The sequence below is a fragment of the Grampus griseus genome (assembly GCF_964374135.1).
Source record: "Grampus griseus genome assembly, chromosome: 9".
NCBI classification, from domain to species: domain Eukaryota; kingdom Metazoa; phylum Chordata; class Mammalia; order Artiodactyla; family Delphinidae; genus Grampus; species Grampus griseus.
Window position 1 is genome coordinate 89957089 of NC_139003.1, and position 23584 is coordinate 89980672.

At 45.2% G+C, this 23584-nt stretch overlaps 2 protein-coding genes across 4 annotated transcripts in view; one reads left to right on the forward strand and one right to left on the reverse strand.

Annotated features, from left to right (window-relative positions):
* DLD (dihydrolipoamide dehydrogenase) overlaps window positions 1-3559 on the forward strand; it is a 51497-nt gene extending 47938 nt beyond the window's left edge. For all 3 annotated transcript variants that reach the window (XR_014297222.1, XR_014297223.1, XM_082662154.1), the window contains one exon: window positions 1106-3559. The gene's annotated coding sequence lies outside the window, so the exon portion shown is untranslated. The remainder of the gene's footprint in view (window positions 1-1105) is intronic.
* Window positions 1-23584, reverse strand: part of LAMB1 (laminin subunit beta 1) — a 73630-nt gene that overhangs the window by 10250 nt on the left and 39796 nt on the right. Inside the window, exons 16-26 of the mRNA XM_082662151.1 lie at window positions 22876-23003; window positions 22537-22660; window positions 21912-22116; window positions 20617-20760; window positions 20175-20406; window positions 17323-17486; window positions 15645-15869; window positions 14422-14636; window positions 13608-13704; window positions 3566-3935; window positions 719-903 (exon numbers count right to left, since the gene is read on the reverse strand). Coding sequence (XP_082518277.1) covers window positions 719-903; window positions 3566-3935; window positions 13608-13704; window positions 14422-14636; window positions 15645-15869; window positions 17323-17486; window positions 20175-20406; window positions 20617-20760; window positions 21912-22116; window positions 22537-22660; window positions 22876-23003 — 2089 coding nt within the window. The remainder of the gene's footprint in view (window positions 1-718; window positions 904-3565; window positions 3936-13607; window positions 13705-14421; window positions 14637-15644; window positions 15870-17322; window positions 17487-20174; window positions 20407-20616; window positions 20761-21911; window positions 22117-22536; window positions 22661-22875; window positions 23004-23584) is intronic.

A 23584-nucleotide genomic window follows, 5' to 3' on the forward strand; every position in this document is an offset into this window, starting at 1 on the left:
GATTAGAAAATTAAGTCGATCATGCAGATGTTGTTCCTACACACAGGCAAGCGTCCAGTTCTCTCTAAATAGCTGGTGTCAGGCAGCCTGTAGATTACATGTCCAGATGATTTTTCCCTTTTCTCACTTAACTATTTAGATCCACTCAAATGGCTAATATTATATACATAAAACAGCTTGACGTGTTTTGGCTTTAAGGATCTAGCCAAAAAAATAAGCAATCACGCATAAAGCAGGATGGATAGGGTGATCTGACACATTTTTAACTTTCTTTTGCTTTGCGGAGGGAAGGTCCTATAATACGGCCTTCGATACCAATAAACGATTTGAAAATGTGATTTCCTGACCAAGTAACATTCTTGAATATAAAACGATATGCAGAAGTATCAACTTAATTTCTTAACTTTTTACAAGAGCCCGTTTCCAAGAGAAGCCAAGGAGGTAAACCACTAACTGGAGAAAAAATTTAAAAATCAGAAAACGCATGCCATTCTAATGCAACAACCACTGGTCGCTCCGTGCAACCCCTTCTGTGCCCCATGTCCCATGTTTGTAAAATGGGGACTTTAATCCTCATTTGTGCCAGAGTCTCAATGAGAAAAAGCTTAAAACTGATTACAAAGCACTTAATTTTCTTCTGAAAGTGCTCTATTAAAAGGTTAGACAGGTGGTAAAATCCATTGCCCAGGATTAAGTATTTGCACAAAAAAGTGCTCACCCCGAATATCTGAATTTTTGATAAATTCCAGTTGTTCAGCAAGCTCCTTCACTGTGTTATCCAGGTTTTCTGCTTCTGTCTGTAGAGCATCTAGTTCTCTGGCCGTGCTGTTGTTTTGCGTAGCTGTGTCGGATAAATTTACTTCTACTTGAGCCATCTTTTCTGTAACATCTTTGGTTAGTTTCCTGTAAGGAGGAGGACACATTTACCGAAGGAAAATAAACCAAAGGGAAAACTCGAAGTCTCAATTTTACATTTTCTACTAATACTTTATCTATTACTCTGTAATTTCAGACCGATTCAGTAGTCTGTAGTTATCTTTAAGTACTGATTTTATTCTTATCATTAAGAGACTCTGTTAAATCTAATAATTTTTCTTTCTTCAAGACTTTGAAGAAAAACACAGCAGCACCACTCAGCTGTGTTGTGGCGGATGGACTACAAGAGTGATTCCGAATGTCTGATGTAACATGAGCACAGTTCCAGAGCGTGGAGCACCAGCTCTGTACATAAGCAGCTTCAAGCCCATACAATCCCACAAACTCAAAAGATGTAAGTGACTCCAGTGTACAATTATGCCTCCCAGCCACCCACCAAAAATGCTCTCACATGAACCTCAGGGATCTCCTTCAAGATGGGACATTCAGAAAGCAAGCCCCACCGCCACCAGGAAGACAGCAGGAGCAACCCAAAGGAGCTTTTCATACCCAACCCCCTTCAAGCCACGTCTCATCAAAGGAGCCTCCTCCTTCCACCAACAAAGCAACCCTTTCGTTTTTCCTGAGAAAGAAGGTAGTACCAGTAAGAATGGAGTATTTCATTTGGAATCTAAACCCAACTGCATTTTGTTCTGTATCTTCCTGTCTCCAAAGCTGTACTTTAGGCATCTATTTGTAAATTACTCGTATATACAGTGGGCATGTGTGTATGTATCTCAAAGAAAGGAATATTTGAGAAGACCTTACCCCTGGGTATCACCTAACTCAGTATTATTGTCTTCTCAGGAATATAATTGTACAAAAAACGGGGAAAATGCAGAGATGCTGAAAGGTTGGGGGCCAGTCGAAAAATGATGTTTAAGGCTGAGAGAATACCATGACCCAACTCAAAGAAAAAGTGCTTAAAAGGATTTGCGGGTTAAATTACATTTAGTAAACCTGATGGCTCTTTTCCTGAGGCTAGTTTCTTTTTTTTCAGTGCTTTGCTTTTATTAATCGGTTGATTCACAGAAGGCTTTCATTTTTCCTCAGGTCTCGTACAGTGTTATACTTTTACAAAGTCAAATCTCACATTGTATATTTGTAAATAATGCCCCTTTGGATCCTAGACCATGCGTCCTTGGATACTGTGTTGAAAAAAGATTGATGAAATTGGTGTTCCTGAGGTGATTACAATCTGTCTGATTAGGTGAAGAGTGAAGGTAGGACCAGGGCTGTCTGAGGAGTGTAGTCGCTCTTGTTTTCCCTTAAGGTGCATGGCACCCAGGTCAAGACATCATTTCCTAAATGGGCTTGCACTCAGACCAGGGCCTTCCACAGGGCCTTCCACAGCTCATTATCGCTACATGTAAGAAGGCTGAGTTGTACCACAGTCTTTTTAATGAGGTTGAGTTCCTCACTAAGTGCATTATGGCCCCACATCAGACATCGCCTAACACCCTGGTCAACCGCATGATCTTGGCCATGAGATCTGAGGCTTGAAATCAAGGGACTAGTTACTTTAAATCTAGGTCTAGGAAGGTACTTGAGCTCATGTCGGCAGTTAGCTTCCTGCTTCTCATACACAGTGCTGAGACGAAAAGGCCATCTCACTTCTTAGAGATGCTGATTAAAAGTCCCATCACACAAAAATGTTACCGTAGTTCTGTCACGATATAATATCGCCTTAATGTATAGGACTTAGCCATGAAACAGCCCCCTTGCTCATGCCAAATGGTGAGTCTACAATAAAAACCCACAGCATTTGGGGAAACACAAATGCTTCATACCCTTTCCTGTTTTGTCCTTTAGCCTACACCTTATGCTGTTTTGGGCCGGGGCCGGGGCGGGGGGTCCTTTTTGGCAAAGGGAGTTGGAATGTTTGAGAGCAGGAAAGATGACTGGCTGGGAGAAATGGGAGAAAAAAATGGGAGAAGGTTCAGCATCACTTTGCTCAATTCTCTCTGCTTCCACTGGCAAAATACACACTTTCCAATTAGAGAGATGATTACCCAGAGAAGGGCTAAGAGGAGGAATTTTCATCACAGAGAACTTGTTATAATTGGATGAATGAAGCACTGCTCTAGTGGACCAACAGCTGAGCAGTGGAAATAACCTAGAAATAGGAGTCTTATTTGTGGTAATGGACTTTTCCTGGTAGTAGCAAAACATATAACAATTCATACTGTTTTCTGCAATTACCTTACCATTTCATAGATCAGTCCTTTTGTCACTCTGTCAGGGAAAGGTAAATACTATCCTCCCCTCCGCAGGAGAGAAGAGAGAGGCTTAGAAATGAGTGAGTCATTCAAGTTCACAAGCCTAGCAAGTAACCCAGCTGTGACTCTGTTACGGATCCTTTGTCTCTGAATCCAGCATCCTTACCATTCTACTGCCCGAGAATACTGTTTGCAGAGAAGAGTGCTGAATATAACGTTCACACATTTTGCACTGCAACTCTGGTCCCCAACAATGAGCCATCGTCCACTCACCCCCATGCCCAGAGCAGCGACTGCTGGGAAAACAAATGGCCCAGTTACCTGTTTTCACTCACAGCACTAACCACGCCTCCTGGTGGAAGGGCCACGCTGTGGATTCATCGAGTGGAAACAGCATCGTGAGCTGTTACTCTGGTCCATCAGCTACTTACTCTGCTTCCTCAAAGAGGTTCCCGATGTTCTTCAGCGGCTCGGCGGCTGGGCTCTGGGCCAGGATGTCTCTGATCTCGTTGACTTTCTTCTCCACCGAGTCCACAGTCTCCCGGTAAGGCCCAATCACGCCACTGATCTTCAAGGCCTTGGCTTTCTCCAGGAACTTCCGTGTCCTGTTGGTCAGCTCGGCGATGATCACGTCCCAAAGGGCAAAGCACTGGTGGCAGGGCATGCAGTCGGGGAAGACGCCCGAGTACCCCCGAGTGCACTTGTCACAGCGTGGACCCTCCACACCCTCGACGCAGACACACTGGCCGGTGGACTGGTCACACTGCGGTGTCTCGATGCCCCTGGGGTCGCAGTCACAGGCTAGAAGGGAGACGGCAGTGCTGGCTGAGCTACTAGAGCCCCAACCTCAGCGACTTGGCAGTTAGAATCCTCAGTCACCGTTACAATGGGAAGGTTTGTAAATGGTCCAAGACAGTTTACCAACGGTTTGCAAAGAGACTGCAGCTGCTTCCTCCAGAACACACGTTATCTCAACCCTGGCTAATCACGTCTTAACTATAATAGTGATGATAGTTTTTTTTTTAAGTGAACACCACTGTACACCATTGTGCCTGCCATTGTACAGATGGTTTACATGCATTATCTCATTTAATCCTCAACATAACCCTACAGGAACCAGGTGTTACAATCATCAGTTTTATGGATGTGGAAACTGAGGTTTAGAGAGGTTACATGACTGCCAAGTCTTCCAGCAAGGAAATGGCCAAGCCAGGATTCTATCTCAGCACTTGGCAGGCTCCAGAGCCTGTGCTCTTAAGCTCTGTCCTGCCTTTGCCTCCCTCTTTTTTTGACCCGTCTGTAGATCCTCCCAGGACAGACAATTCAGGTGACGGCCTGGTGACATGAGGCCTCTGGCCTGAGATACAGCAGTAATGAGCAACACACCAACATCCCTCTATCCGGTCACAAAGCACAACAGTGAATGCTTGATGAAATGCAATAAAGTTGATAAAAAGAAAACGAAATCAGGCAGAAGTCTCAGGAATTCCAAGTATCCCGATTTAAAAGGCTTTCAACTCAGTATCCTCTAACTCAGGCTTTCAACTCAGTATCATCTAACTCGTGGGTGGGTGTCTGCCATTGTGATAACCACCCCTAGCCCTAAGAGCAGAGGCTCATAAAACATCTGAAGTGATAGGAAAGGCCTTGGGAGCCATTCAGTCCCAACCTCTCACGGGCCCAACAGGGTGGGCACCTTAGGCAGAACCAAATGGTACAGGGTGAAATCTGCGTTCTTGGCCAACGGCCTGTGGCTGAGATTACCCATCACAATGCCTATGCCTTTGAACCCTGGCTCAGAGTCCCAAAGCTCAGGTGACTAACTTGGTTTTATATCAACACTTGACATTTCACAGTATCTGTACAGTGTTTGAATAACAAAAGGCCTGTACACACGTCTTATTGCTGGCCTTAAATCCTTTCTGGGAAAAGGTGGGGATAAAAAAAACAAAAAGATCCTATTTCCCTAACTAGATTGTGGACTCCAAGGGCAAAGGTACACCTGTAACCATTTCTCCATTCTCAGCTCTGAGTACAAGGTCAACTTGCAAACGAGTTCAACCGTCTTTGCCAAACGAGCCTTTAACCTCGCTTTTGATACAGGTATGCAAGGGACATCCATACACCTCTACAAAAGAAAATAATCCTCCTAAGACGCAATGTCAACTGTGGCAAAGCATAACAGAATCATCCTCTCTGAGGTAGCTTTGCACCCCAGTGCTCACAGCAGCACTATTTACAATAGCCAAGACACGGAAGCAACCTAGTGTCCATCAACAGAGGAATGGATAAAGATATGGTGTATAACACACACACACACACACACACACAAAATATTACCCAGCCATCAAAAAAGAATGAAATAATGCCATTTGCAGCAACATGGATGGACCTAGAGATTATCATTCTAAGTGAAGAAAGTCAAAGACAAATATATGATATTGCTTATATGTGGAATCTAAAAAAAAAAATGATACAGATGAACTTACTTACAGAACACATAAACCCTGAGACATAGAAAACAAACTTCTGGTCACCAAAGGAGAAAGGTGAGGGAAGGGAGGGATAACTTAGGAGTTTGGGGTTAACATATATACACTACTATGTATAAAACAGATAAACAACAAGGACCTACTGTGCAGCACAGGGACCTATACAATATTTTGTAATAACCTATAGGGGGAAAGAATCTGAAAAAGAATATATAACAATCACTGTGCTGTACATCTGAAACACAACATTGTAATTCAAAAACAAATTAAAAACAAACAAAAAACCCCTTCTTGAGTCAATAGGTACGATTGCCTCTGAAAGACTTTCTAATAAAACATATTCTAGAACCAGTTTCACCGATGGTCCTGAGAAACAAAACGCCTTTATCCTCCAAAGCCAGAAAGACGTGTTTGTGGCTTGGACCGTTCACCTGAACATCCTCACACCTTGCCTTGTATTGTTTAGCTTTTCCTGGCCTTTGTTTGCCAACTACACTCCACGATCTCAAGCGGCAAGTTTGAGTAGCACAGCGTTGTAATAAGAGCACAGGCTGCCTGGTGGTGAATCCTGCCTTCCCCACACCCAGCTATGCGGCCCTGGGGAGGACAGAAACTGAGTCATGGCTTTTCGCATAAAAGGGGTAATGATTATACCTAGCTCCTCCTAGGATTGCTTTCAGGATGAAAGTGTCTGGTCCAGAGTAAGCACTCAATAAATGTTTTTATTCTTATCATTCTATGTCCAAGTGTCTGGTGGTTCCTGCCCAGAGTGTTGCTTGATCATATTTCCATGGGAAAAAAGCTGTCATGGCCTTACGTTTGTCTTTGCATATTTGCCAATAACATGATTATTAAACAATTTGAAGTTTGGAATACTCCAGTCTTTAACCTTTAGAATTTAAAATCTGTAGGTACCTTAGGTTTTCAAAACAAAACTTCTTTTTCCTTAAGCATTTTGTTTCTTTCGAGGCATGTTTCATTTTCCTGTGTTCTTTGGGGCATTCTCATGAATCGGGAAGCAGCTTAGGTGAGCTGTGGATAACTGTCTTCCCTAGACCATTAATTAGTTCTAGGAGATGTTCCCAGAAATGAGAGTTCCATGATCAAGCAGGTTCGGGAAATTCTACATCCTCCTCTTGAAGGTTCAAAACAAACAGCATATTAAACTCATAGGAGTTCTGCAGGAAAAACCCCGTTTCACTTTTTTTTTTTTTTTTACCCAGTCATATCCCAGACTCATTGGACTGTGGGATCTTTCTCTAGTGGAATACCTAATGACACCCCAGAAAAAGAATGGGAAAGGCTTGGGGAAACCACGGCCTTCATCAGTTTCTACAATCAGGAGGATGGGAAGAACTTCAGACTTTAGGAATGAATTTCCATATCATCTTATAAAATTCAGTCATCTTCCAAAAAGCTGTGAGTTACCTGGGTCATCTAGGTCCTAGCCTCTCAAACTCCGGCACGCATCAGAATCACGTGCAGGACTCATTTAACACATTTCCACCCCACCCCCAGATCTGGAACCAGTGAGGTCTGAGAATTTGTATTTCTAGCAGTTGCCAGGAGATGCTGATGCTGAGGGCTGCTACACCCCATTTTGGGGAGTACTGACTGTTATCTTCCCAGCTGTTCTCCTCCCTTTTGCCTGTTAAGTGTGTATGTGTGTGTGGAGTGGAGCAGTCATGAGCCTCAAGTCAAGCCATGTAAGTTGATGCACAGACCTCAGGACCTGTGCAAGTGGGGGGCCTTCATGATGCCACGTTAAATGAATCAGACTGTCAGTCGCTCCTGTCCCGCAGGCCCCAGCACGTAGCCCTGTTTGGGGCCTCAGTGGCCCAGCAGATCTGTCCTACTTTACCATCCCCCTTGGGCTTGGGACAACGGTAGCAGATGCTGCACATGCTTAGAAAGCCTTTCTTTCCCCTAGATAATGCAAAGGCACGGTGCAGTTCAGTCCTAAAGAGGTTTTCACTAGATGCATGCTGGGGGCAAGGGCTGTGTGCATATGTTAAATTTATTTTTAATTTCTCTAACAATTTTTATTTAGGTCATTGGTAAAGACATGTCTTGCTCTCATTCTGTCATGGGAATATTTGAGGGGGAAAATGTTGGCCCCAAACTGGGATTTAGAAGGCAAGTGCCCTCCCATTAAGGCTTTGTTTGTCTTTCACACAGCTACATTTTTTATCCATAAGGAGAATACTTAGCTATGACTCAAGTCTTTCCAGAAGCATATAGGCGGTCCCAGAAAGTCTAAACCTGTGCCCTCCAACAAACCACTTCAACTGAAAGATGAGCAATGGAAAGCATATTTGGCAATTAATTACATAATTTGAGAAGAACGGTCATGTTCTTTTCCCATAGTCCACCTAATTCTCGTCCCAGCTGATCTCTGGACCCTTACCCTCAAGACCAGCATCACAGAGGCGGGGCAGAGCTTCGGCGCCCTCCAGAGACCAGGACCCACTCAGCTGACAACATTCCTCCATTTGAAAAGTAGAGTCAAATTTCATAGATGGCTGGATTGCAGTTTCATCACTGAAAAAGTCAATCCTGACCTTTCTCTGGAAGGGTACCAAATGACTACCTAAAACGCGTCAGGTTTTCATTTCAAACTGAAGCTGGGAAACTGCTGAAGTGCCAGTGGGCACGTGCTTCTTTCCCTCATTGAGTTTGCAGAACTGCTTCTCTAATGGGGTCACCTGGGAGGCAAGAACTAGAAGGCCCACACTTAGGACCTTGTAAAAAGACCTCCCCTAAGAGTAAAGGTTGGTTCTCACCTGACAATTTAAAACTTCAAGGACACTAAAATTGTGAAGGAGACTCTCCAATCAATCATCTCTCACATTCACTGGGATGGGAAAAATTATCAGCTAACTGTGCAGGCTGTCTCTGACGGAGGCCAGTGGGTTTTCTCCTCTCTTCAGAGAAAGGCATAGGTCCAGGGGGACCTGGAACTCAGTGTGGCTTTAAGGAATGGGATTATCTGGCAGAGGATCAAAAACTTTCTCTTGGGAAGAAGAGTGTATATAGCAAAAGTTGTTCCCTGATTTTTAAGCTGAACAAATTGTGAAGATGACGAACAGCATTCTAAAAATGAGACAGTCATCATTTTTACGAGCCATGAGAATTCTACCTTCACCTATAAATATATTCTTGGTTATGTGGGCAGCGGGTTCTGTCAATTTTTACTAAGTTTTCTCATCATTTAAAACAAGAGGTGCAAATTATTAGGTATAAAATAAGCTACAAGGATATCTTGTACAACACAGGGAATATAGCCAATACTTTATAATAACTATAAATGGAGTATAACCTTTAAAAATTGTGAATCGTTATATTGGACACCTCTAACATATAATATCGTACAGCAACGATACTTCAATTAAAAAATAAGTAAATAAAACATGTTCTCTAAGAGGTAGGCAGATGAAAAATATTGTACCCATTTTAGAGATACTGAGATCTAGAGGAAAGCGTTAGCAAGTGAATGCCAGAATGGGAAACGTCAGCCCGTGTGCCTCTATCAGCAGGTTTAACTTTTCTGCTCTCTTTGTATCCTCCCCTCCCTGTCTGCAGACCTCCCCTGCCCATTGAAGAAAATCCATCCCCAATGGTGAAACCAAAGCTCCTCGTTAGTCTCCACGAAGACAGTTTCCATGACACCTGCCAAGTGACTCCAGTTCCTACCGGGCTTCCCTCCTCTGATGCTGCAAAGGACAGCACCACTTACCTCCAGCCATCCTGCTACTTTATCTACCCTTTCCCACAGCCTACAAGCTCCGCCCCCCCAGCCCCCCTCTCAGGGAGTGGCTCTTCTCTGCTGCATCCACTCCCCACTGAGCACCAGTGGGCAGTCACTCAGGGTTGTGTTGGTCCCCCCTCTTCCCTTTTGAAACTTGAACCTGCCTGGGGAGCGAGAGAGTGCTATATCCTAAAATCAGGTGACTGGGTTTATTGGCTTTTGCCGTGGACCTTGCCTCACAGCAATAAGGGACCCCAGGATGTGCTATCATGCCCAAAGCTTTACTCTTACTTTACTTAGGCTTTTCTATTTTACTTTAATGCGGGAAATTTAAATGCTTTTTCATCTCTGAAATGCGATTTTCTTTTCCTTTAAATTCTCTACCTCCTCCAGCCCCACCTTTCTTTTTTTTTGGCCTCAGTACTGTAACTTCAGTTTTGAAATGAAAATTGGGGGAATGACTATGACTTCACCGGCAGAAATGAGCTGGCTGTCTGGCCCAGGAGTTGGCAAATGTTTGCTATAAAAGATACTGCGGGGCTTCCCTGGTGCCGCAGTGGTTGGGAGTCCACCTGCCGATGCAGGGGACACGGGTTTGTGCCCCGGTCCGGGAAGATCCCACATGCCGCGGAGCGGCTAGGCCCGTGAGCCATGGCTGCTGAGCCTGTGCGTCCGGAGCCTGTGCTCTGCAACGGGAGAGGCCACGACAGTGAGAGGCCCGCGTACCGCAAAAAAAAAAAAAAAAAAAAAAGATAGTGCGTATTTAGGCTTTGCAGGCCCTATGGGCTCTGTCACAACCGCTCAACTTGGGCACTGCAGCACGAAGGCAGCCCCAGACAATATGTAAACAAATGGGCATGGCTGTGTTCCATTAAAACTTTATTCACCAGCCCAGGCTATGAGCTGGATTTGGCACATGGCCGTAGACAAGCCTTCCCTCTACTAACAAAAGTATCTGTGGTTCTCTAAAGAATCAAATTAAATCTGATTTCCCGAGCCACCCTGGAAATAAAAAGGTGGGTGATTGTAAATGAATCCTAGCCTGAGAAAAGATGGCAAGCATTTAAAAAAAAAAAAAAATTATGTCTGACAAAAAATGTACTTCGATTTTCTACAAAAAAGTTTGAAATGAGAAACGAGCAGGATGAAAAAAAAATGGCCACTCCCCAGAGCCTCTCACCTATGGCCCACATTTCCAATCAGCCTGGGTTTAAGAAACACTGGCCTTTTCCAAGAGCCAGGATCCCTGCTTCTGCTATCCACCAGTCAACAGGAAGATTCCTCCTGTGACCCCTTCAGTCCTCAGGGCACAAGGCAGGGCTCCGGGCCGAGGCTTTCTCGGGCACGTTCAGGACTGGGTAGGCTAGATCCTCTCCATCCAGCACAGTGATGGGCTTGTTCGGACTTGGCACCATCGGCCAAGAGCCCCAACCCACCAGGACAATGGGAACATTCAACAATTCATGAGCTGGAGGCTCAACTCGTTTGTCCTTGACATAACTCCATTTTTTTCCATAAGAAGACTACTTAGCTCTGACCTAAGCCTTTCTATAAGCATATTGTTAGCAAGGTGGCCCCAGAAAGTCTAAACTTGTGCCCTGTTCAACTAAATGATTTGAATCTGAAGACTCTTGGGCAATGAATGATGTAATTTGAGAAAAGTGGTCACATTTTTCCCCCCATAGTTCCGCCTAATTTCAGATGACACCTATTCTTGTCCCTGCTGGTCGCTGAACCCTGTCCCTTCAAGTTCTTATCCTCCCGTTTTCACTGGTGCCTCTGTTCCACTCCTGAATTTTTGTCCCTGCCCTCATCATATTATACTGGTCCTGCTTCGACTGCCATCCTGTGTGCACAAGGCCCGCAGCTGGCCAGGATTCCCCCATCGTTAACTCAGTTCTCACCCTCTCTGAGTGCCTTGTCAGTTACGAGCTGCCTCCACAGGGTGTCGAAAGCATTTGGGTCCCCATAGTTTCTTATGTAACAGGCTGACCTTTCTTCTAGATGAAACGAACAGAGAAGCTGGCGAACACGGATGCCGTGGATCTTTCTCTCTGCAAACTTTCTAAAACATGATCTAACTTTTGACCTGAACAAGTTGATACTGTTCCTATAAGCCACAATGTCTCTGGCAGATTTAGAGGCGAAAGTTTAAAGATTAAAGGGTAAGGGGTAACGTTCTGAGTATTAAATGAACAATCCTCTGATTGACTCTGACTCCAGAAAACAGGTTTTTCATACTAATAAAGCTTAGATGGAGCAAAAGGTCAGAAAGCTCTGGCAGCCAAAGCTATTTTGCCAATGACACATGCTGACAGAATCAGGCTATAAGCAATGATAGAACTATTATCTGGAGAAAATCAAGCCCTTGGGGCAGTACAAGATTGAGGAATTTAACAGAATTGTGGTTAGAGCTCTGGAGAAGCCAGATTTTAAGCAGGATCTTACTTGCAGGAGACATCTCAAATCAAGTGGTCCACTGAATGTCACGGACCTTCTAAAGGAAGTGAGAAAATCAGATCCCGTTAAGAACCAACGTCGGGACTGAAGGATGATGAATTAAAGCACGCTTATCAACACAGCCTTCATACCTCCTCTGTGGAGCAAACCTTCATCTCATCTAAGATGTTAGTACAGACCCTTCTGGCTACACCTCGAATGAAAAAAAACAAATCATATGCCATTGGGTCTGGTCGTGTCCACTGTCTGAAGTCTTCTGGCTGTTAAGGAACAGATGAGTTGACTCTGAAAGAACACGTAGTATCTAGGTTTGGGACTTTCGACAGAATATTCTGAATGAACCGCTAACGTGCAGATCTGTAGTATTTCTCACTACAGTTGTATCCAAAAAAGAAAAAGATGTATTTTTTTTTAATGTAGAGTCCAACAGGGACCTAGAATTTCAGATGTGTGACGAAGAAAATGGATCAAAGAGCAAATAAGAAACTACAGAAGATGTTTATCCATTGTTATAAACTTAAAACACAGGGAAGAAAACCCAAGTAGGAAAGAAAGAAGAGGAATACAGAATGGCAACAGTCTATTAAAAATCTTTCCCATAAATGCTTTTACTTGAAGATCTTAAAAATAACCTGGCAGGTCAAAAAAAACTGCAACAGCCTAAAAAATTAAGCAATCCTTCTGATTCACATGATTGTAACAAGTTTTGTTCTTAAGAAAACATCGTTTTCCCTCACAGTCCTAGTTAATCATGAGCCTAAGTGGGACGTGGTGCTCCTGTCACCTGTTCCTTTGTTGTCCCCGCTGATGAGGACAGTACGCTCCTGCTGAGGGCTTTAACTGTCAGCACCACCTGCTTGTTACACTGGGATCAAACAATCTTACCAGAACATTTAGCTCTGCTTGTGCAGACAAGAAAGCTGGCCCCAAAATACTGTTCAGAGGGGGAGAAAGTCAATTTGCAGAACTCGATGGTGAATATGAGCACATTTTGGTTGAACGCATTTTTAAAAGCCATTCTGGTTACTCAACCATAAAAAAGAATGAAATAATGCCATTTGCAGCAACATGGATGGACCTAGAGATGATTATACTAAGTGAAGGAAGTCAGATAGAAAAAGACAAATATCATATGATATCCCTTTATAGGTGGAATCTAAAAAATAGTACAAATGAACTTATTTATGAAACAGAAACAGACTTGCAGACATAGAAAACAAACTTGTGGTTACCAAGGGGGGAAAGAGTGGGGGAGGGATAAATGAGGAGGTTGGGATTCACATTTATACACACTACTATATGTAAAATAGATAACCAACAAGGACCTACTGTACAGCACGGGGAACTCTGCTCAGTATCTTGTCATAACGTATAAGGAAAAGAAACTGAAAAAGTATGTTTATATACACACACACACATATATATAACTGAATCACTCTGATGTACACCTGATGCACTGTAAATCAAGTATACTTCCACTTAAAAAATAATAAAAAAAAATAAAGCCATTCTGTGTGTATTTGGGGTACGTACGTATGCTTGTCTGTGCTGAGACAAACCTCACCCCTGGGGAACAGAGCTGGAAGCCAGCAGGTCCACTTTTTACCACTTACATGCCTCCAGGATTTTTTGTGTTTAAACCATGAGCATGCATTTCTTTCGTAATCAAACCTCGTTTTTATAGACAAGTTCATTTGTGCTGTACTGGACAGAAGGCTCCCTCAGACACCCGGCCCCCCCACTCCACCCGAGAGCCCGGTGCCCGCGCCTCACCTCGGCACTCCACGCTGGGGTCCCCCCAGAAAAGCTCCTGGCACTCGCTGCACGTGCGGCCTCCGAAGCCAGGCATGCACTGGCACTGCCCCGTGAACTGCGGCCAGAAGACAGAGCCGGGTCAGACAGGCTGCCAGGCCCAGGCCAGGCTGCACTGCCTTTGCCGGCTGCCAGTTACGGGAAGGGGGACCCATCTGTCTTCCTGAGAAGGCCTCACACCTGACCAGGAACAGGGCATCTTACACTGATCCCAGGTGCTGAGGGCCCCAGGCCGGGGTCTCCTAACTGCTCTTCTGCAACTGGGGCTCGGAAGGCCCAGGGCACGTCTCCCTTTACTGACATGTTTCCTCATATCGCTCACAAGCCTGGACCACCTGTGACTCACTCACCATTCTGTGTGTGTCAGGGAACAGGAGAACTCTCTACAATGTTGGGTATGACTATGTGGCTCATTTCAGGCTGTGTGGTTAAGGAAAAAAAAGCCTGATTCGGCAGCCAGGTATTGAAAAAAAACGGCCCCCCTCGTCCATTCTAAAGCGAGTCTGTACCCCTTCAGCTGGGGTGCTAGGCTGCGGTGCTACAGGTGCATCCGATGGGGCCTCTGGGCACAGTTACACAGCCCCAGCCAAGGGGGACCGGGGATGGTGGATATCCAGTCTGTGCCGTGTTTGCCAAGCTGTGTGCCCTGGTGCAAGGCTGTGACAAGGAGGGGTGCCTTTCTCTAACTGGGGCCCGGCCACCAAATAGCTGTCACCCGGACTCAAAGTCATCTTTCCATATGCCATGACGGCCTCCGCTGGCCACACCACCTCACCTCGTTACAAGACGGCCCAAAGGAATGAGCAGCGTCGCAGTTGCACGGGTCACACCCTGTCCCGCTGGCCAGCTGCCAGGTGTTGGGTGCACAGCGGTCACAGTTCTGGCCCATCACATTAGGGAGACACAAGCACTGCCCGGTGATTTTGTCGCACTGGCAGTCAGAGCCGTTACAGCGCTCCTGCACGGTGCCCAGGTAATTGCAGACACACTCTGAAAAAAGAACCACCGGTCAGATATACTTACAGAGTCACACTCGGAAAACATACAGATCACGCAAAAGTCAGCTACATCAAATGACTACCATCTTCCCTCTCCAGATTTTGATTTGGAAATGCAAACAAGTACAGAAAGGAACAGAGGGGATTAAAAAAAATCTAAAACTGTGGTCTTCATCTTCTTATGATGTTCCATGCAGTTCTGACATTTCCCAGGCAGACCTGCAAAGTGACACATTCTGCCCGGCGGTATTTTCACAACGCTTGATTGAATAAGCGGCTGGTGACTCACTGTAAAGTTGAAGATTTAACTGGAAATAAAACCTATGCTGTGGGAACGGAGATACCTAATGATTTCAAACTCTTGGCAGGGAAGAACAGTCATGGCTGTGTGAGCCGTGGCAGGGACAAGCCCTTTAAGCTAGGAAGGCTTAAAGCAATCAGGTCCTGCTGGTCCTCAACATTCCGCACGTGTTTGTATCAACAAAGACAGGGGCCTGGGGCCCTGCAGACACAGCAGGAAATGCTGGCTGATCTTGTGATGAGAGAGAAATAATGTGTTCCAAAACAGAGACTTCAGAGATGTTACTTCTTTCTTTTCCTTAAGCTGGAGGGCTCTATCCATCAATGACGTAAGAAAAGGTACAGACCAAAGTGCGTATTTAGGACGCAGAAGTCCCAGCCCATCAACAAGTTCATGGGCAGAACATAAACATCAATATACTCTATGGGATGGCATTTATCATGGGGACAGTGACACAGCTTTTGGTTCCCTTTCAGGCACTGAGCCACAGCTCGACACTTCAGCTCTGCCAGGAAATGAGGATGTAAAGAAAAAAAAAATCATCCTCATCTTTCTTTTGTCACCAGTGAAATCTTACCCTCTGAACAAGCATTTTCCCGGATGAGACAAACCCCTGAAGAATAAAATCCCCCAAAGAGGAGGAAGAGGAAGAGAGTGGAAGTCATCCAAAAGAGCGGGCAAAGGGAACAGGCATCTTACTGCGACAATCCTGCTGGAGGGCGTCGCCATAGTAACCGAAGCGGCAGAGCTGGCAGTGCTCGCCCTCCGTGTGGTACAGGCACTTGAGGCACCTCCCGGTCTCCTTGTCACAGGCTTCTGGGTCCGTCGTGTCGATGTTGTGGTGACACCGGCAAGGCTGACACGTGCCCCCCACGTCCGAGGGATTGCCAAAGAAGCCCGAGGCACAGTCGTCGCATCTGGAGCCTGTTGTCCAATAAAACCGGCATGGGACCTTCGGCTTGCCCCCTGAAAGGTCTGGTCCCCGACATTCCCGCCAACCAGAGGTGCCACCCAGGCAGCGCCTGGGCCCCCAGTGTGCTAGCTACCGAGCCGGGTGACTGAGCCTTCAGGGGAAATGGGCCGTTAGTCATGAGGGGAAGCAGCGTCTTTGCAGCGATGCTGCTGCAGCCTGGCTCCGCGGCCACGGCGGGGAGGGGCAGGGAGAGTTTGGAGGTTCCAGCACACAGGAGGTTAGCTCCTCATTACACAGGGATGGACACATCAGGAGTGAAACAGTGGTCTCACAGCGGAAAGCTTAGCTTGATGTTACATCCTAACCCAAGGCGTATGTTCACTGAAAAATCCCTACTCCTCCATGAGCAACCGAAAAATGGGGCCCCTCGGGATGACCGATTTCCCTTCTTAAGGAATCCCGAAGGATGAACAAGGTCCTACTGTACAGCACAGGGAACAATATTCAGTATCCTGGGATAAACCATAACGGAAAAGAATATGAAAAAGCATGTGTGTGTATATACATATATATGTATAATTGAATCACTTTGCTGTACAGAATTTAAAACATTGTAAGTCAACTATACTTCAGTAAAATAAATTATTTGAGAAAATCCTGAAACATGCAAATTGGCTGAGCCATGGATAAGCATAACGAGTATTTGAAACGGCGGCATCAAGGATGAAATAATGTTTGTATGCACAACTAGCCACACTCAGAGTGTTGACAGATAATGTGAGTATAGTAAACAATGAAGAATATCTCTAGCTTTGACTGGTTGTGTTGTCTGGGGCTCCCAGATGATATTCTTTTCTTCCTTCTGCCCCCTATTTGGCCAGTTCACTACTCTGAGACTCTTCCACTAGGAGTTGGAAAAGGAAACGAAAAAGTAAAATGTAAATTAACTTTTCTACTGGTTAAGACCAGAAAAGTGTCAGCAGGGACTTACGGATTAAATGAGCTTGCTATTGTGCCCTGTATTGTAACATGATTATCAGAGACACAAAAATTGACTCTACCCCACATGCCGAACAGGAAAAGAACATCTTCTACATTTCAGATTCCCTTCACTTTTTTTTTTTTTTTTTTGCGGTACGCGGGCCTCTCACTGTTATGGCCTCTCCTATTGCGGAGCACAGGCTCCGGACGCGCAGGCTCAGCGGCCATGGCTCACGGGCCCAGCTGCTCCGCAGCATGTGGGATCCTCCCGGACCGGGGCACGAACCCACGTCCCCTGCATCGGCAGGCAGACTCTCAACCACTGCGCCACCAGGGAAGCCCTCCCTTCACTTTTAATTAAGGATTGTAAAAAAAAAAAAAAAAAAAAGCAACTAAATTGGCTCACTCTTCATCATTTTTCTTCCTTAACAACTAACCTCGTGAAGACGCATCTTTTCCTCCGAAAGTCTGCAAATCACTTACCGATGTATCCAGGATTACAGACACAGGCAAGCTGTAAAGTAACAGGGTCTTGATAACAGCTACTGGCAAACTGGCGTCCACTGTCGGGACCATCTGGACACGGACAAGGACGGCAGTGATCTCCTGACCCAATGATGGCGTCTCCATAGTAACCAGCCGAGCACCTACATCAGTTGCCGAAGAGAGAAGGTCACGAACCACAGTTATATGAAATCTGTTACAAGAAGGAGTCTAAGAAACCACGTTCTCCGTTTAGGAACATCATTCCTCACGTTTCCACACGAAGCACTTTCCAGTAGAGCAGTGGCTCAAACACTAGTTCTAATCAGAAATCCCTGGAGGGCTTTTGAAACACAGATTGCTGGGCTCCCTCTCCCCATTTCTGATTTAGGGGCTGATGCTGCTCCTAGCCTGAGGATCCCATGGCAGGACCCCTGCATTAGGGTGACACCTCTGGCCTCACCCGGACCCTCATTCACTCCTCCCCAGAGGAAGAGGTACATCTCCCCAAGTGCGCCCTACTGCCTGCCCTGAGCATTCTGGTAGCTCCCCTCCTTGCATTAAGGAGTCTGGGGGCGAGGTCTGGGGGGGAAGAGAGCCCGTGGTTGTCAGTCTCTGCCTATGCCTGGGAGGGACGTTGTGTCAGCAAGCCCATGGTGCCTTGTTCTGCAATCCAGCCTTTACCAGTAATAAAGCCAATAGGGATGCTCTCCAGATGCCTGACCCTTGTGTCTGCCTCTCAAGGATGAGAGATGTTATTTATCAGTTCTCAAACCCAACAGGTTCTATCTCCTCTCCTTACAGGTAAGGCAGCCATGGAGCTTAAACGACTGGCAAGGCTTACACAACTAGTGAATAAATGAGCCATGATTTGAATTCAGCCTCCTGACTTTTAGCAAGGAATTCTTTTAGTATGTCATGCTGCTTTTCAACATGACTGGTAATTAGGTTACTTTTTTACTTCCTATAACGTGAGAGCTTGAAGGAAGTTTGGATATCATCTAATCCAACATATTCTACTATCAGAAAGTTGGATACTTGGAGAGGTGAGCTAACTCACCCAAGATAAGCCGGTTACAAGCACAACTGGGCCTGGAACTTCTAATTCAGGGTTTTTTTTTTTTTTTTTTTTTTTTTTGAGGCAGAGGTAATTTTTTTTTAAATGGGGAGCAGGGAAGGATGAAGAAATAGAAGGGGAAAGTTGTTCAGAGGACATTAACCTTCTATTTAATTAGACATAGACACAATACAAGAACATGTGCCCCAATTATGTGCTGGGAAAATCAGCAGTGATGAAGCAATTTTGTGCAACAGTTTGTGAGAAAGTTTTCTATGAGGCTTTTCTAGGTGAAGTAAGTCCAAATACATCATGGTAAGAACTGAGTGTTCATTTCCTGTCTCCTCCCTTCTCTAACCCCTTCGGCAATCATCTGAGCCTAGAGCTTCTTTTTAAATTCACAGGATTAAAAACTGATCATCTCGGAAAGAGGAAAAGAATGAGAAATCAGCTCAAACTAGACAGCAGCATCTGAAATACTTTAATGCACTTTTGTCATCCAAACTAGGGCTGAAAATCTTTTCTCTTCCTATACCCTTTTGAGTTCTGCAAGAAATCAAAATGCTTTACAAACAAAATTCACAGTGGGCCTGATTTCAGGTTGGTCTTGTGGACAACCACCACTATTGACCTGTGTTCCCCACCCATCTCTTCCCCTTTTTCATCTGATGTTATCTGTTTGTCTCTCTCTCTCGAATATATTCTCCATCTCTCAATGAACGAACAGTAATGGAAAACTTAAGGGAGAAAACAAAAGATGACGCTAATATATTAATTTCTTCCTTTTAATCTTGTGTAACTGTTTCCTTGTTATCTTTTCACAACACCATTTGTGGTTGGAAGGACTGACTTTTACTCCAAGGAGTAGTCACTGAAATCGCTGAATTCTTGAATACTATCCAGCAGTATTTGCTGCCTTGCGTATCTTCAAGCCCTAAGGTAATCACAAATGCAGTTTTCACTAACAGCTTCTTTCATCTGATGAGCAACTTTTGCACCGACTGAAGCACTTGCTGAAATTTTTTTGACAACAAAAATCCCATATAATGTGGATGGATACTAGAAGAGAGAAGATTTACTGACTTGAAAGGTGGAGACTAGTAATCCAAAAAAAGCAGGTTCTAAGAGCACGTCTGCCTTTCTTAATTAGTAATGAACGCTGTAGGTCAGGATGTAATTTTTTCATAAGGACTGTTCCGTATCTACTGAGCTGGGCTGTAATGTTGTTAGAGGCACATTTTATGTCCAATTTTTACTATCCCTTAGTGCAGTGCACTACATCCATAATAATTATGCAATTAACATCTGCTAACTGGAGAAAGATCTGCTTGTGCACATTTTATGTGGGCTGTAGCTGCATAACATGTTTCCAAAAAACAAAACCATCTAAAATGACTAATCCTCATTTGCATTTGGTTTCTACTTTGACCTAAATTAGGCATTAACATTTCACAACTCTCATCCTAGGTCAGGATCTGCTGAGACAGAGAGATGATTTCTGTACAGCCTTAAGGTGACCTCTAGAAAGACTCTCCAAAGAGGGCAGATTCACATCAGTTCTGTTCTCTGCTGTATCCACCCCCCCGAGCCCTTGAACAATGCCTGGCACGCAGAGGGTGCAAGCTAAATCTGTTCTGTATAAACGAATGAGTTCCTAGAAAATAAATACCGAGGTGATCGGAAATGAAAGAGCCATCTGGAGACTGGTAGAGACTCATTCTGTGGTTTGTCTAAGATGCTGTTTGCTCAGCCAGAAACAATCTCATTCTCTTTACTTTCAAAAGGCTGCGTGTACCTTTCACAGTTATGCCCCGTGGTGTAGTCCTGGCAGCTCAGGCATTCCCCTGTCACTGAGTCGCAGTCATCTGCATGGCCGTTGCACTGGCAGGGCTGGCAGCTTGGAAAGCCCCAGTACCCGGGTAAGCAGCGGTCACACTGCCGCGTGTACACCCCCTGGAAACAGTGGCACTGGCCAGTGATGGGGTCACAGAAAGCATTGACAGATCCTTGCAGGTGGCACTCACAAGCTGAGGAAATAGGCAACCAAGGGACCAGCTGAAAAACGCATTAAATGCAAACACACCCCTTACACAGGCCAGTCCCCCCCTGCCCAGTGCAGAATGCTCATGGGCCCCTGTGGTCAATTTCCAGAGTGCAGCATGCCTTCTGAAGCTATGGAACCCATGCTAGTACGACTCATGATCTGAAAGAATACGTTACAATTCTGATCAACTTACATTTGCACCCACTGGGGCCAAAGCCAAAGGTGCCGGGCGCACATCTGTCACACCTTCTTCCAACCACATTTGGCCGGCACTGACACTGGCCTCCGCTGGGGTCGCAGACGGAACTTAAGGAGCCCTGAGGGTCACACTCACAAGCTGCAGAGGAGAGAGGCAAGAGCCCATGACCCTATATACAAGAGAATATTACTCAGCCATAAAAAGGAACAAAATGATGCCATTTGCGGCAACATGGATGGACCTAGAGATTGTCATACTGGGTGAAGTTAAGCCAGACACAGAAATACAAGTATCATATGGTATCACTTATAGGTGGAATCTAAAAAAAAAGGTACAAATGAACTTATTTACAAAACAGAAGTAGAGTCACAGATGTGACTCTGGTTACAAACAAATTTCTGGTTACCAGGGGATAGCGGGGGAGGGATAAACTGGGAGGTTGGGATTGACATATACACACTACTAAATATAAAATAGATAACTAATAAAAACCTGCTGTATAGCACAGGGAACGCTACTCAACACTCTGCAATGGCCTATATGGGAAAAGAATCTTAAAAAAATAAAAGAGTGGATATGTATAACTGATTCACTTTGCTGTACACTAATGTTGTATTAGTTTCAACTATACTCCAATAAAAATTTTTTAAAAATTAAAACAAAAAAAAGCCTGTGACCCAGGGTGGCCGTGCTCCCCACAGCGATGAGCCCAGTGAGGACCACTTGGCTCTGCACTGGTCTGTCCTTTTGCTGGGGCCCTTCCCAATCCTCCCCCCAAGAGCACCTTAGCTTGTTCAGAATTCCCATTTAAAGCGGTATCCTCCCTCGGCTGGGTGCCAGGGAAGTGGCAGGAGCCGGAGTTGACAGATAAAAGCGGTTTTTCTAGGAAGGAGGTCATTAAGGTTTTCTCTCCTTGCCTTCAAAGCTCAAATATCACAAGACCTTCAACAAAAGCCCAGTGACCTTTCAAAGAGCAAAATATCAATTTCAGTTACGGGGTGCTGTCATTCCATCCCAACTCCCCACCCTGCGTATGGAAAGTCTCCGGGACCTTTCCCTAGTCCCCTATTCTTTGTGTGTTACTTGATGACTGAGTCCATTGTCAGTGGTGCTCTATCACTAACATGCTCTTAAAGAAACAAACACCAACTGTAGTTGAGACACTATTTCCTTTGGGCTGACTGCCTAACACAGAACTATAGGACATGCCTGCCAACGTACCTCGTGATGTCAAGCGTCCTCACGCCTCTTGAGAAAGAAGGGGCAGAAGCAGCAGCAGTAATACCTACCCAGGCCTGTCTGGTGTAACAGGGCGGAAATGCTAAAGATGATGTTTCTGCAAACATCGGTCATCGGAGTCTTCACGACGCTTCTGCTGTTCTCCAGACATCGGTATCTCTGAAAGGTTTCCCAAGCACTGTTGGTGACGACCCCATCTCCTGAGCCTCCCACAGTGAAGATGTCCAGCGACTTACAGAATGGCATGAGAACAAGCTAGGAAGAAAACAGAACAATACACTGTTCTTACGGGGGTTGTCCCAGGTCATCAATTAACGCAAGCAAACACATAAAAAACCCCAAGTGCTTCTTTGACTCTTGAAAAAAAAAAAAACAGACTCATGGAGTCAAGTGAAAACCTTTTCTTGCCAGCAAACGTTTAGAGACCTCTTACAAAGTTTGATGGGTTTTGAAATGTCATTGTTAAGACACTTCCTATTTTCAGGAAGGATCGTCTTGAGTAGATCCTTTCCAGAGGGTGGAGTTTTATTAAAATAAATAAGCAAAGTGGCCTCGGAGGCAGAAGGAATGACTCTGCCTCACCTCTCAGCATTACCCTCCACAAAACCCTCTGGGGAAGGTGATGCACGCTTTCTGCCCAGTCCTCCCTGCTCGTCAGAAACGACCTCCACTTACAGAATCGATCAGCGTGTAGGGGCTGTCCACATTGCTGTCCGAGGAGGTATACTGGGGCAGCTCTAACCTCACTGTGTAGTTCACACCCTTCTCCAAGCACACGGGGCGGGGGAGGACCACATACCTGCCCCGAAACAAAAGAGAAAAATAACAACCAAAGGTGCGCCTTTAAGTATCTAAGCCATCAAAGCTCCACGTAGATCATCCCAAAGGAAGGAACAGTCCATGTTTGGCTCATGGCCCCAAAATGGTAACTGTGCAACTCACCAGGCGAGACATGAGAAAAAGAATTAATTTGCATGCAGGTTCTGTTGAGCTGCAAACCACTGTCACACTGACCTGGAGCCAGGCGATAGGGACACCACCTGGTTGTCATCATCAGGAACAGTGTTTCCACATCGGCTGCTGGATGGAATCTTCCCAGGTCGCTGCACTGTGATGACAGCTTTCTCCCAGTGGTCGGGGAGCTACAGTAAGAAACAGATGATCGGAAAGACCAACCGAGCTGGCCCACTGCTGCCTGTCTGTTTGGATGGATCCAACCATCCATCCATCTTTTGCCAAGTTTAAATGGGAAACACTCGCTTGCGTTTCCCTTCCCTCTTGACCATTCCCTCGGCTAGTACCGCAGTTCCAGCCCGAGCCCCTTCCCACGTGGACACTCAAACAGCCTCCCACTGCTCTCCCTGCCTCTCCCAACGTCCCTTTTCATCCACCTTAAAACACAGCTTATTATTATTATCTTTTATTGGAGTAGAGTTGACTTACAACGTTGTGTTAGTTTCAGGTGTACAGCAAAGTGATTCAGGTATACATATGTATCTATCTCTTCTTCTTCAGATTCTTTTCCGTTATAGGTTATTACAAGATACTGAATATAGTTCCCTGCGCTATACAGGAGGTCCTTGTTGGTTATCTATTTTATATACAGTAGTGTGCATCCATTAATCCCAAACTCCTAATGCATCCCCCTCCCCCACTTTCCCTTTAGTAACCGTAAATTTGTTTTCTATGTCTGCGAGTCTACTTCTGTTTTGTAGATAAGTTC